Raw genomic sequence first — 15,190 nt, 5'->3', positions numbered from 1 at the left:
GCTTCTACAAAGTGCTCTGTAAAAGTGAATAAAAAATGTCAAATATGTAAATAATCTTCATAAGAAGATTAATACAATCCACTACAGAATAAAATCGATTAACGCATTACATGTAATATAATAATTGCAGCATAAAAGGCTCTTAAAACGTCCACTGCTTGTGCTCTTAACATATATCTCATTCATTACCTTGCATTTCATGTTTCTTTGAAAAGTACAGTAGACATAAGGCAGCTAATTCCCCGGACGGCACACAAAGTTGAATTAAAAGGGAAAAAAAGCCTTTATAAAATTAATTATGATATTTTCGTTTGCAGGAGACTCCCTAAAATCATATTCCAGCTTTATCAAACAGACCAAAGAGGCTAAACAGACTGAGATTTACTTGTTGATTTAGTGTAAATTTTATTGATTTAAATGCATGTTCATTGTGGGCTTGTCTGTGCAGTAGGTGGTCTACTCAGTGATTGGTAGCTAACTCACACAGGTAATACTGTGTCAATCACTGGACTGCTTAGCTCTTAAAGGGGTTGTCCAGCGAAATTTTTTCTCTTTCAACTGATATCAGAAAGTAGAAGTAAACTACAAATCTATATAATTTTCTTATATGAGTTGATTTGAAAGAAAAAGATTTTAACTGGACAACTCCTTTAAAGGGAATCCTCCCCATACACAGGAACGACTGAGCATCGCTGTTTTCTCTATGGGGAGGGCTAAGCCGTAGTGATAGAGAATTTGCTGTGGTCTGTCACTCTCACAACAAAGGGGGTCCAGTGGTGATTTCCCATCACGTGTGACCACTATTTCCACCAACATCATTTGTCAGTAGATGTTGTGAGAGCCCCATACTTGGTATATTGATGGTCGAATCCACTGTAAGCAGCGAGTATGACCGTCTAAAGTGTATGGGGATCTTAAGATTCAAGGCATGACTTACCAGTTAGTCCAATCTGGACATTTTAAGCTGTCAGGAGTCAGTGGACATATGTGTAAGGTAGAGATGAGCGAACTTCGAGCATGCTTGAGTCCATCCGAACCCGAACTTTCGGGATTTGATTAGCGGTGGCTGCTGAAGTTGGATAAAGCCCTAAGGCTATGTGGAAAACATGGATATAGTCATTGGCTGTATCCATGTTTTCCAGACAACCTCAGAGCTTTATCCAAGTTCAGAAGCCCCCGCTAATCAAATGCCGAACGTTCGGGTTCGGATGGACTCGAACCCGAACCCGGTTCACTCATCTCTAGTGTAAGGAAAGCAACAGACATCCCAGAAGACTGTGGGGATCATGAGCGCATCCAGTGGGAGAGAGTCATGACAGCCACAAAATAGAAAGATAGATTGATTATATAGGCAGTACCACTGAGGACATCTTGAATGACCAAATGTATATGACTGGTATACAGTAACAATATCAACAGTAGTTCAGCTGTATGCCTTAATAGAAATTCCACTCTTTCCACAAAAGTATCATGCGGCCCATGTAATGGACACTACCATCTATCACATGACACCTAAAGGGTCAGCGTATTGAAATATATCAAAGTGAAATCTCTTTTCCCAAACCACTTATGAATTATTATTCTGGACACTGCAAATACTCATATTAATATGTGGCTCGGCCTTATCTACTATCGAACAATGAAATTAATTAAATGTCCCGGCCAAGTAAAATACTAAAACGAGGAATATGACACAAGAAAAACACGACTAATCAGACATGTCTATGAGGTGCTTACTAGCTCCTTGACAAAAGCACAGTGTTGATAAAGCATTTCCCCAGTAAATTAGTCCTGGCTCCAGTACCCAGCCTTTACAGTAAGCGCAGAAACTATCTGCATGGAAAGGTGGACCCGCTCCATCAGCACGCCTTGTAAGTCTATGACAAATTCACCTAAACTAGTCCTAGATCTATCATGTTATGTTCCACGAGCCAATGAGTATCCCCCAGCTAGGTCACCCAAATTCCTCATACTGATATTCGTTACAGTGTTCTTATAGCTGTCAAAATCAAATCTCTCTTACACAACGTAATCGTCTCAATGTCTTAAAAAATGGCTCTGTCGAAGAAAAAAAAAAATTCCCTAAATATCAAACGTTGAGTAAAATGTTACATGAATTTTAAATTCGTCTTAAGTGGAAAGTCAGCAGTTGTTGCCTAAGGCAGGTTCTTTGATAGAAATAATAAAAGTACTTGATGGTTCTTGGGTAAACTATGTGTGGTCAGAGTATTTAAAAAAAATCTTTGTAAGACCAAACATCTGTACTAAATTTCCACATGATAAAAACTCTGTATTCCCTGCAGTTTGCCCACAGTTATGCACAAAGATCGAGTGTTTATTTGAAAAGTGAAAAAAAAAAGTTTAAAAAAAGTAAAGAAAAAAAAGATCATCCACAGAGAAAACATAAATATTAGTGACAAAATGAGACGTTCCGGAAATTCGGAAAATCAAATGAAAGGTAGTGGTGCTTGTGGTGGTGGTGGGGGGGGGGGGGGGGGTTCTTATACTTATCCAGGAGCTAGAAAGAGCAGCTTGAGCAAATATTGAAAAATGCCCTGGTAAATGATTGGGCATGGCTAATCACACTCAATTTCTTAGCTGATAAGTCCAACAAAGTCTTAAGACAGTGAGTGTTACTGAAAAGACTTAAAGGAATATTCCCATCTTAGAATGTTAGGCTTCATCCACACATCAATTTTTTTTTTGATTCTTATGTGACCATCCACACATCCGTTTCTGACCACTGATCCATTGCACAAAAAAGTAGGACCTGCCCTTATATGGTCAATTTATGCGGAACGGAAGCTCCAAAAGAAGTCAATGGGTCAGGCCTTACGAAGGCTTCACCCTGTGACCATTTATTACCTTCCTATGTGTTTTTAAGCATCCTCAAAAACAGATGAATTACTGATGATTTCTCCAGGACATCACTGATCCTGATTTCTAAAAATAAAAATTCATGTGTGGATAAGGTCTTAGGCCATATTGCTTGGTTATACCATAACATCCTTAATTTAGGGGCATCTACCTCCTGGACTTCCACTGACATAGTAAAAACTTGAATAGGGTCCCCTTTAGGCTAGGTTCACACTATGTAAAAATGACGATCGTCTTTCATAATAACAGTCGTCATTGCACAAATAATGTCCTTAAGGGTACAAACCCACTTGACGTATTTGCTGCGTGAATCAGTGTTAAAAATAAGCAGGCAAAACGCAGGTTGGCTTTATACGATTGTTCTGCGTTAAAATACGCAATTGCGTATTTTTGAAGCGTGAAGCTTGTTGTTAGCAAAGCATCAGTTGTTAACAACCTGTGCGAAAAACGCATGTAGCTTCACGCTTCAAAAATACGCAATTACGTATTTTAACGCAGAACAATTGTATAAAGCCAACCTGTGTTTTGCCTGCTTATTTTTAAGACTGATTCACGCAGCAAATACGTCAAGTGGGTTTGTACCCTATGGCTAGAAACACATATACCAGATCCGCAGCGGATTGACATTCCGCTGCGAGTATGTAAGTGACAGCCCCCTTAACCCCCTGCCGGCTGGAGCATACCCGCCTGCTCCATGTTCCGGTTTGCTTCAGGGGCTCCCGGCTTCTGGACATCCCGCTCAGCCAATCAGTGGCTGTGGTGGGGCAGCGCACTGATTGGCTGGGAGAGATGTCCAGCTGGGAACCCCCAAAACCCACTGCAAGTATGTAATCTATTTGAAAATAACAGGCAAGGGATCCGCAGCGGTTTAGTCAAATCCGCTGCAGATCCGATGTGTGTGTTTCTAGCCTTATATTTGAAATAATGAATGTTATTTACACAATGATGGCCGTTATCATCATACTATTTTCATTCATCATACTGCTGACAAGAGATAACAAGGCTATCATGGAAAACCCTCTACTGACATGAGCTGATTGGTGAACTATTGAAGGAAAATCCCCATGCTGTCAATACACAGGCAGGGTCCCCTGCAGTGTGTAATGCTGGTGTGTGACATGAGCGAAGCTATGCTATGCTGAGCCAGACTAAGAACACCTGTGATATGTGGGGGAGACTTTATGCTGGAGCAGAAGAGATGTCGGCAAGCAAAGTGTGTGCTGGGCCATGACAAATAGTGTGAGCTGTGTACTTGAGAAGATTGCTTTGTGGATTGTGGCAAATCATGAAAATGAATAAGGACCATAAAAGAAGGAGATTGCATTCCTAGATCCAATGATGCATATGGGCTGTCATGCAGATGGCTTGCTTCGGTCTAAGAACTAGTCTTTGCTCCATGGGCTCATTTTCAGAAGGAACAAAAGGCACAGGTGTGTAAGTTTATATATATCACACAAATGCACAAAGATGGTCGAAGAAAGATCGGGAAACCGAAGAATTCATAACCTCCAAAACCACCATGTTTGCAATTTCCACTCAGAATATAGGCTCAGAAGCACAAACTGCTGCTTTAACTGATGTAGACTTGAAGATGAACGTTCTCAAGCTCTCGTAAATTTCGATATTTGAGTGGAATTGGAGTAAAAAGGCTTTCAAAGGAATCTACAAAGTCTAGGTTTGGAAATTTGACATAATTTGGAGACTATTAAAGGATGGCCTTTCATGCTGGATTTACAAACATATTAATTACAGCCAACATTTAAAGACATGTAAGATGAGAAAATATGTAATGAAGAATCAATGTTTACATGTTAGTGAGAACTAGAGCCAAAGTCATTGGGATTTCATTTAATTTATCACTGGAAACTGCACAAACCGACTTCTCCAAAGAAAAATATATCGGTCATTTTCTGTTTTTGTAAGAGAAAAAATGTTAACCTCGTTCTCTGTTTCACGTTACAGAATATTAACTTTGCTTTCTTTCCAGTCTATATTTCCAAACTAGTTCAGATCATCACTCAAGTTGCAAAGCAAAGGAACAAGTGTCTCTTGACCAGATATTCTGCAACACACAATCCTACATTGCTGCAGCTCACAGAATATTTATAGACCGACAGAAATATAAGTTAATGGAATCAATTAAAAAAAAATGGTTAGTTAGGTTTACCTAATGGGTGAAAATATAGCAAATGCCTCCTTATCTTAATATTATTCTTGCAAATTAAAGGGGTTGTCTAATCAATAGGTTACTGTATGTCAGTCTGTATGGCATATCACCAGGCAAATCTACAAGGAAACAAATTGGCTAAACGCAAGCTGGACATTCCAGGCAAAGTGTATGTAATCCAATAATGAAAGACTTCAGCTCACCCCTAGGCAGTCTTATCAATATGTGCAGTTCTCTTGTACGGAGCTCATAGGAGAAAATCGGGCCGTTACCCGTATAGAACTAAGTGAAAAATAGAATTCCACAGCCCTAAAAATACAAAACTTTATTCTGGATACATTAAAATCTGCACACGGTTAAAAAGCGCTGACGCGTTGCGGAGGCAGCCCTACTTAATCAACGTGTCGGCGCTTTTTAACCGTGTGAAGATTTTAATGTATCCAGAATAAAGTTTTGTAATTTTTAGGAGCTGTGGAATACCATTTTTCACTTAGTTCTATACGGTAGCCTGACTATGTGACCATGATAACTAGAGATGAGCGAACTTGACAAAAGTTCAGACATTTTAATTCCGATGCCTAAAGAAGGTAGATGCAGCCCAAGGACTGCCTGGAAAACATGGATGTATCTATATTTTCTAGGCAGTCATTGGGCCAAAGCCACCTTTCCCAGGCAGCGGGATTCAAATGTAGATTGTTCGGGTTTTTGCTAATCCAAACTTTTGGCAAGTTTGCTCACCTCTAGTGATAACCTCAACAGATTTTAGACTAAACTATAGAGTAATGCGCCCGATTCAGTACTACTGAGCTATCGATGCCATAAGAATCAGCCTGTAGGACTTCATCGATACGCTCCAAGTTTAAACCAATTTCTATGTGGTGAAGAATTTTTGTATGTAGTGTTCAAATATAAGAACAAAACCCACCCAAACTGAACAGTCGTGCTGTTTCTGAAGAATGTGGTCAAGCCTGGACAACCCCTTTAAGCCAATGCCTACTTGTTAGAATCTCAAGAGTAAGCAGATCCCAAATTGTTCCCCTCCTGGGGAACATTAAAATCAATGTACTGTCCTATAATGCAGTACAGGACACATCCTCTAGAGTAAGTTTTTAGGAGTTCTTTAGGGACTAGGAAACACTAATGTCAGATGTTAAAGTAAAACATGTTTCTTTACCTCTCTTAGATGAATATTTTCCTTATCCTTTTGATCAAGAAGCACTTCTAAATGGTTAAGCTGTGACTCTGCTTCCACCATTCTTCGGGTTTTCTCGTTTTCTTCTTCCATCCCCTTTGAAGGCAACCCTTTACTTTGAAGCATCTCGAGAAGCTTTTTGATAGACTCATCACGGGCACTTAGTGTCTGTTTTTGTGTTTCTATCCTTAGTTCCATTTCTTCTAATGTTTTTCTAAGAAGGAAAAGTTCTTTGGCCTGTCGGTCATGCTCTGCCTGAAGCCTTCTGAAATTCTCCTCCGTGAGCTCAATCGTGAAATGTTCTGCCCCTCTGTTCCCACTTTCTTGTTGAAGAAGATGATTAAGGTCCCTCTGAGTTCGCAACTCATCTTGAAGGGCTTGGATGGTCAACTGCAAATGCTACAACACAAATAAAAAAGATTATTTAGTGATCTAATAAATGTAAGAGACTTATCGGTGACATGGACAAAACTACAATGCAAACCAAACATTTTACAAAACATCCATCTATGTAAATATTACGATATGTGATCACCAGGAAGAGTATTACCAACTACTCACAATCTAAAACAACCGTGAACAAAAATAGTGCCACACTTATAAATGTGCTCAGTGTATGTGATGTAAGATCAAAGTTTCTTAACTCCACACATTATAAAACACAAAATCACACAATATAAAAAGTTATTTTGACACACACTTAAAATGCTGAAAATAAAAATAAAAACACAGAAATAAATGAACATTTTTTTTAATGAAAGAACCAAGGTCAATATGCTGCAAAAATTTAAAGTGTTGCCTGGAATAAGGGGGGGGAGGGGAGAGTCTGTTTTTGTTCGCCTCAGACAACAGTGGCGCTGTTTTGAGAAACAAAAAGCTGACACTTTTCCTAATCCTGGACAACCCCTTTAATGTAAGATGAAAGTAGTAAAAATACTAATATTAGCAAAAAATATCTCTAAATGAGCTTTCCCACAACACCAACAGAAAGAATCTATTCCTAGTCACTGACTTCATTGTGGAAAGTATAAAATTAACACTTCAGGAGCCAGAAGGCACTATAAGCCATTTTACATGGGCCGATTATTGACAACAAGCATTCCTAGAAACATTTGGATGATAACCAGCCTATGTAAAAGTGACAGCAATCAGTCAAATGTTGGTTAAGCCAACAATTATTGCAGGTGCATAGGCACCTTAAAGTGTACCTGTCATAAAAAAAAAACGTTGTCGAAAAAACATGTAGACAGTTTTGATCGGTCCTGGTCTGAGTGTTCAGACCCATACTGATGGTAAGAATGAGCTGAAGAAGACTGCGCTAAGCGCGTCCCTCTCCCTGCTCTGTGTCAGGTGCTGAATTGGGCTCCTAAAGTAACTCTAAGGAGCCCAACTCTTCACTGACACATAGTGGGGAGTGGACTGCGCTGCAGAGTGGTCCTCTCCTCACTAGTTCTCATCAGACCTGAATCGATCATATCTTTTGACATGTTTCCATGATGTGTCAAAAGCTTTTTATGATGACAGGTACTCAGAGCTGTCGTAGATTTCACTGACATGTTTCCAGTGTTAAATGCTGCACACACAGGGGCTGCACCCCCTCTGTGTGCAACCGCACCTCCTGTCCTGCCCCCCATTTGCCCCTCCTTTGGAACAAGCAGCGCAGATGGGCCAGATGTGAATAAAATATTTGCAAAAACAGAAATATTTTTACTTGCATCAGGCCCATCTGTGCCATAAAAAGACCATTTACATAAATAAATATTGATGTCTGTGTTGGAAGCTCAATTGCCTTCATCACAGGTGTTGTCAAAAAGTACTCAACAAAATAGCATAGCATACTGAGCTATTTTTTTACAAAATGCCCCCAAACACCATGGTATAAGCCCAACAGACCATAATAAAGTCAGTGGGTCCAATGTTTAATAGACCCATTGGTGTCATTTATTTTTTTGCTCTCATCCAAAGACATAAGAACAGGAAACTTAAAACAGGAACCCATAGATGATTGTCAGAAATGTGTAAATGTAAATGCAAAGCGAGAAGCTGATGATAAGCTGTTATTTCATCTGTAAATTTGTTCAATATTGGGGAAAAAAATGATTTGCCACAAATTTCTGATACAGTAATCCAAAAGTGACAATCACGTCCTTTTGCTAAATATACAAATGTCAATATCCCCATATGTGAATGAAACCACAGGTTTAACTTCTTAAAAATATATTTAAAGGACAACTCGGGCCAAAACTATTTTTCAATATGTTATTACTTATGGAAAGTTAGACAAATTCCTAATGTACATTAATTATGGGAAATGCACATATACTGCGATTTCCCTTAATTTGGTAGATCATGGAGACTTCAAATTCTCTGAAATGCAGTGACGTCCCGAATCAGGTGTAATTACGATGTCCAGCGGGGGGGGGCACTATATATAGAATTCAATAAGCACCATTGACTTCTATATATAGTGAGCCCCTGCTGGACACTCTATTGAATCAATGGCTGTCAATGTAAAACTGGATGCACTTTTATACACTGTACTACTCCCCCATCATCTGCTCATAGAATTTGAGCAGTAATCCCAAACTCAGGCCTACTTCCTCCCGTATTATTAAAAAAATACTTTTGGCCGAAGAACTTCTCCTTTAAAGGGAACCCATCAGCTATAAGAATCTTAATTGCTGATTAGGGCACTGAGGATGAAGGTAAGTTTCTTACCTTCATCCTCGATGCTATTTCTGTGATATTAGGAGTTTAGGCCCTTGCTAATTAGGCATTTCTACTAACCTACTGATAGTTTCCCTTAAAGCGACCCACAATCTGTCCCCCCAAACCACTTATACCGTCAGATAGCTGCTTTTAATCCAAGATCTGTCCCGGGGTTCTGTTTGGCAGGTGATGCAGTTATTGACCTAAAAAAAAGCCTAGGTTCTAATTGGCGTGGTCTAGAGTGTCTATGCCCTAGGCTTGCAACACCTCTTCATCCCTCCTCCCCGCCCTCTTTATCATTAGGAATGCCCCAAGAACAATTTCTCCTATTCATCACCTGAGATGCAGTGATCCATGTTGGTTTTTTGGCTAGTCTCCCCCCTAGAGTATGGGGAGAGACCAATCAATCAGGTCCAGTCGGGCAAGGAAAAGACAGCTTTGTGTGGCCAAATGACTTTTCATTCCATTTTCAGCTGGCATATATTCTCTGGAGATATTACAATTCCTCTGAGATAAAATGCACTGTCACTTCACAAATAGAGACATGTCAAAAGTTTTGATTGGTCCGGATCTGAGTGTTCAGACGCGAACTGATCGGGACATAGAGCCAGGAGAAGACGTGTTGCAGTGCATTATAAGTCGCAGACTTATAATGGAGCTCTATGGAGCCCGACTGATCAGCCCGACTGATCACGTGACACAGAGCCAAGAGAGGACGCGCTGCAGCACGTCTTCTCCCGGATCTATCTCCCGATTGGTACGGGTCTGAGACACTCGGACACAGACCGATCAAAACTTATAACATGTCTGTATGTGAAATTACAGTGACACTTTAAGTGATTTAAAGGGGTTATCCAATAAGGTAAAATATATGTTGAATCAACCCTCCCTCCTGAGACATAATTCATTCAATAAATGTCTTTACCTTTTCTGTCCCTTTTCCTCAGTTTTGAGCCTGCTGATTTCTGCTGAAGACAGAGAAAACTGTGTCCGAGCTGTTCAGTCCATATCTGCTCTCAACCCCCTCCTTCCTCCTCCCTTCCAAGATGGCTGATGTAAACAAGTCCCTATCTGCAACTTTGTGATACTGGGAGAATTAATCACAGTGAGTTCATCAGCAACTTGACCTCAGATTAACCCTCCCAGACTAGTTTACATCAGCTGCCTCGGAAGGAAGGGGGGAGGAGGGGGAGACAGAGAGAACAGTTTACACACAGTTTTTTGTGTCTTCAGCAGAAGGCTGCAGCTCAGTACTGGGAGGAGACTAAAAAGATAATGACATGTATGAATGAATTATTAGTATCCAGAAGAGGGGTGATTCAAGATATATTTTATATAACCCCTTTAAGACAACCTGTCATATCCCTAATAGATGAGGAGAGCAGCCTTCTGACACTGTTCTCTCTCCTATGTAATGCTTGAAGGGTTTTTCCCTGTACTCAGGCTGTGTATCAAGCCAGTCTGGGCAGCAGGAGGGTCCAGCGAACAAGACTGAAGCAGCTGCATTCACTTCTCCATGACTTGCAGACAGAGTATAAAGTTCTTTCTCTGCTGTCCACACATCAGATAGAAATGCGAATGAGAATGTTCTCCTCATCTGTCAGGTCCTAAAGTCACTGTATGAGGCACCATTGGCCTGAAAGGTTCTCTTTAAGTACCTCTTGGGAGGAGCTTAACAACATTTAAAAGAGGCTCCGCCTCCCAATGCATGACTGAAAAAGACTTTGACATTCCTCTGCTGTTTGTGAAGTGATTAACTTGAGAAGGGTATGAAAAACATATAACCTCATGATAAAATGATTGGAAGATGACATATGAGAAATAATAGGGTTTATAGACACAAAGGGATCGTCTGCTTTAGTACCACCAGATTCATTTTGTTGGTAGGTGAGGTTTGCTCATTACTTGTAAAATACTACATGATTGCCCCTTTAACACATCTTCCATAAAAAAAAATATTCATTTGATTCCAGTTTTAACAACAGAATTGTACAAGATAGATTTCCTGTTGGGGATCGGTACATGCGGATACATTAGTGCTGACATCTATAGAGACACATATAGCTGCATCTAGAGGAACACTACTGTATGAACTATTTACATATAGAAAAAGCAGAATTATTTGGAAGAGAAGACAAACCTTTGTTTTCCTGGAATCCAAAAGCTGAACGGCATGGCAAATAAAAAAAAATGAAGCAAAATCAACACAAAAGCAGATCAAATGTGAGCAAAAGAATTACAACTAAAGGGACAGTAGCATTGTCAAATCCATCCTCACCACATCCTGAACAGAGCTGTACAAAGCAGACACGTCTAGTAAATGTACTTGGGCGGCAAACGTGAAATGAGGGAGACAACAGCAACAAAATAGGATGTGACACAGAGCTTTGAAAATGTAAATACAGCACAATAAAAGGCTTATATCTATAGCGCTAAACATACAGCTTTATCAATGGCTTCTCTAATCATATACCACAGGTCTATCACATTTCACAGGAACAAATTTGGTATGAAATTGACCATATTATATTTCTAAGATTTATGCTTTTAAAATCCCTTCAAGTTTATTTCAGTGACTGGTCATGTCATATTAAACTCTGTGTGAGGTAATGGTAGAAAAAAGCATGGACTGTCTATGAGATGTGGTGAGGACTTTCACTGCAGGTGAAATCCAAGACTTACATAACTTGCAACATATTTATGTGACACTTCCCACCTCACCCTAGGGAGAACATTAAAGGGACACTGTAATAATAATAGATAGATAGATAGATAGATAGATAGATAGATAGAGATAGAGTGATTCTCGTTGGAAATCACAAATGTTTCCTTTCCTTAGAAAAACAGCTGTAAAATCTTAGTCACTGCGTGTCTCAATTTTCTGCAATTTGCTGCCCACTACCTGTTGTCAGGAGCAATCTGTCTCTAGCAACTGACAGATTAGGACAAATTACATTCAGTGGGGGAACGGTTTAGCAGATGATATGTGCAGGAGAGAGAGAGAAATCCGGAGAAAGTCTGAGCTGTGTACCTGCAAACTGCCAGCCTGACTGCCTGTTGAAGATTATCCACACTATTCCTCAGAGGTAAATCAAGGCTTCCCTTTCATCTCTCACTACATATAAAGCTCAGGGCAGCTGTGCCTTGTGTAAATATTTGTGTACCTACTGCAGTATGTACACAATGCTGCACTATAATCTTCCCTTAGTATAGCCATTTTTGCTGTAATTCTGCCATTTATTTCCATTCTTCTGGTACAGTACCTTTCAAATTAAGTACATTTGTAAACCTCCAACCTACCCCATGCCATCTAGTACTGTACTGTGAAAATCCTTAGCACTAGTATTGAGCGGACCGACGAACTGTTTGGGTTTAGCAAAGTTCTCCAAACCCAAATGCTCAGCATATGACTCCAGGTATCTTGGATACTGCCCTTTGGAGTCCTGAAAAAGATGGATACAGCCATAGGATATGTTCACACAACATATGTTTTGTATAAATCACGACCGTTGTTGCAATTTGCAACAATGGCCTTGATTTATTTAAAACATACGTTGTTATGTGCATGAATGGAATCCCGGCAGGAGTGTATACACATAGTATACGCTCCGGCCGGGATTCTAACCGGCTACACAAAAAACTGACATATCACATGAAAAACTGACACTGATGCGCCCGCATCCCAATTCATCAGAAATGAAGATCTGGCCGATACTGCAGTACCAGCCGGGATGATCTTCAGTAAGACCAGCCGTTCTGTGACCTGGTCAGGTCACAAAACAGCCGGTGGTTCACAATGTGTTAACCTGGCCATAGGATGTATCTATGTTTTCCTGGCAGCCCTAGGGCAGCATCCAACTTTGGATTCAGAGAATTTTGCCAAACCCAAACAGTTTGGCAAGTCAGTACTCATCAGCACAGCACTATTATCTTTAACAGTCTGGTGCGTCTTCTCTAGCGCTATGTCATGGCATAGCGAAGAGGTGTATGTGATATGTTGTGCAGTGCTATCAAAGACAGCCCAAAGCTAAGCCAGATTTCTCAAACAGCCTAAAAAAGAGCACCATTCTTTTCTCAGATTGTGTGTAATACTGCAGCTCAATTTCATTGATTGGCTGTATCCATGATTTCCAGGAAGCCTTATCCAACTTCTTCAGCCACTGATATTCAAATGCTGAACAATCGGATTCGAGCGTGGTGGAGTTGAGCTCATCTCTAGTCCACAGCACTAATGGATAACAGTGCAAAAATCAGCTCTAGTTTATTCCATCAAATTCAACAGCCACATGCCGCCACCGCCGCCATTTTCAAGTGATGACACAGAAATATTTAACATCACTCTCCATTTGCAAAAACATGTTTTCCACAGCTTTAATTGCTACAACATGATAGCGAATGCCGTCCTTTAGATCTGACACTGATGCAGATGTGTCATGGTAGTCCTGGCCCCTTAAGAAACCCCATAACCAGAAGCCACATTGGATGATGTTAAGTTAGCAAAGAGGCCACACTGTAGGAAATAACAACATCTGTGCAAGCTTAAAGTGAATGTACCACCGTGTACATTGCGTTGTGTTTTCTACATTAACAGACGGGTGCGGGAATGCTAGTGGCACAGTTCTTTTTTTTTTTGAACCGCCGCCCAGTTCCCACGCACAGCGCCGGTCTATTCCGGAGCACTGGGGGGAGGCCCGCTGGCCCCCAGTGTGACGAAACCCCCTCCCCTCTGTGACGCAGCTCCATTAGAATCAATGGAGCCTCATCACAGAGGGGAGATGAGATTGTCACACTGGGTGCTGGCGGGCCTGTCCCCAGTGCTCCGGGGCGGGGCGGTGCTTGGGAATAGACCAATGCCATGTGGGGGAACCATGGGGGCTGTTCAAAAAGAGGACTGCACCACCAGCGTCCCCACGCCGGTCTGTTAATGTAAAAAACAAAAGCGATGTACCCGGTGATATATTTGCTTTAAATTAACGTAAATAAAATAATATTACTGCTACAGTGCCACCTATCTGCAACTCTTTAAACAAAATTACTTAATAAATGAGGAGCACATTATCTCAAGTGCCCATTGGTTATTGTCGTCCTATTTGAAGCAGCAGGACGAAGCAGCAGATCGCCCTTCTTCGATCTTCGAGTTGGAAGTTAAATTTTTGCTAACCTTGTATCTACCATTTACTGCATTTGTCTATCTATTTGCCTAATATCTGTCTATGTAATTACCTAATTTTAGGTATATACAAATTCCATTATAGGGGTTATCCAGGAAACAACACAGATAATCTTTTGCAAAACAGCGCCACCCCTGCATCAGGTTTTGTGTGGTATTACAATTCAGTTTTATTCACTTAAAGGGGAACTATCAGCATGTGAGATAAATCTAACTTAAAGATCTGTCCCTATTGCATAGTAGATGCCGAGGAGGAAGGTATATCTGTTCCTCCCTAGCGCCGTTCCAGTGCCGTTAGTCATGTGCTCCACAGTCCGGTGAGACCATGGAGCACCAATCACTGCAAACAGCAATGGGGTGGGTGTAAATACTATGGTGTAGTCAGGGCTTGCACTATATGTAAATGGTACCATGAATATTAGAGAAAATGTTACAGACTTCGAATGAAAATCTGATAGGACCAATGCGCTGATTGTTCTAGTAGCTCTTAACTAATCTGTTTAATTGTCCGCTGCCACTATCAGACAGGTATTAAATTTTCATAAGGGACAATGTGCCCATCACTGCTATGTAATCCTTGATCACAACTACTTGTTTGTATCAAACTCATAATCGCAATGTTCCTGGATATCCGAGAACGTGCTGAGATCCTGAGCCTTTCATGCGTGATAAGATGTTCTAATCAAAAGGCATTGACTAGGTATGAATGCAACTCACAGACGAGGCTTGAATGTACTATGCGGGCTCACGTTGGCATCTAGTGTCCGATATCTTCTTTAAATTAGTTATAAAAGTGCTTCTCAATTCCAGTCCTCATGGCCACCAACTGGTTATGTTTGGATGATTTTTTAAAATTATTTTACAGGTGATATAATTATACTCATCATGGTATGCATGCATCAGGTATTATCACAGGTGTTCTTTGTATGGGTTATCCTCAAAGCATGACCTGTTGGCGGCCATGAAGACTGGACTTGGGAAGCACTGAGCTATAGGACTTAAAGGATGCTTAGCAATTCTAATAAGGTGCTGTGTGGGGCTAGTGCAAGTGCAGCCACTAGGGGGTGCTCTAAGA

The 15,190-nt window shown here is 40.6% G+C and overlaps 1 protein-coding gene across 1 annotated transcript in view; it reads right to left on the bottom strand.

The window, feature by feature from the left end:
* Positions 1 to 15,190, bottom strand: part of ERC2 (ELKS/RAB6-interacting/CAST family member 2) — a 667,987-nt gene that overhangs the window by 595,885 nt on the left and 56,912 nt on the right. Inside the window, exon 2 of the mRNA XM_069967012.1 lies at positions 6,219 to 6,635. Coding sequence (XP_069823113.1) covers positions 6,219 to 6,635 — 417 coding nt within the window. The remainder of the gene's footprint in view (positions 1 to 6,218; positions 6,636 to 15,190) is intronic.

The sequence above is a fragment of the Dendropsophus ebraccatus genome, chromosome 4 (assembly GCF_027789765.1).
Source record: "Dendropsophus ebraccatus isolate aDenEbr1 chromosome 4, aDenEbr1.pat, whole genome shotgun sequence".
In the NCBI taxonomy this organism is placed as follows: domain Eukaryota; kingdom Metazoa; phylum Chordata; class Amphibia; order Anura; family Hylidae; genus Dendropsophus; species Dendropsophus ebraccatus.
The sequence above is the reverse complement of the archived record's forward strand: the minus strand, read 5'-3'. Positions and strand labels throughout refer to the sequence as shown.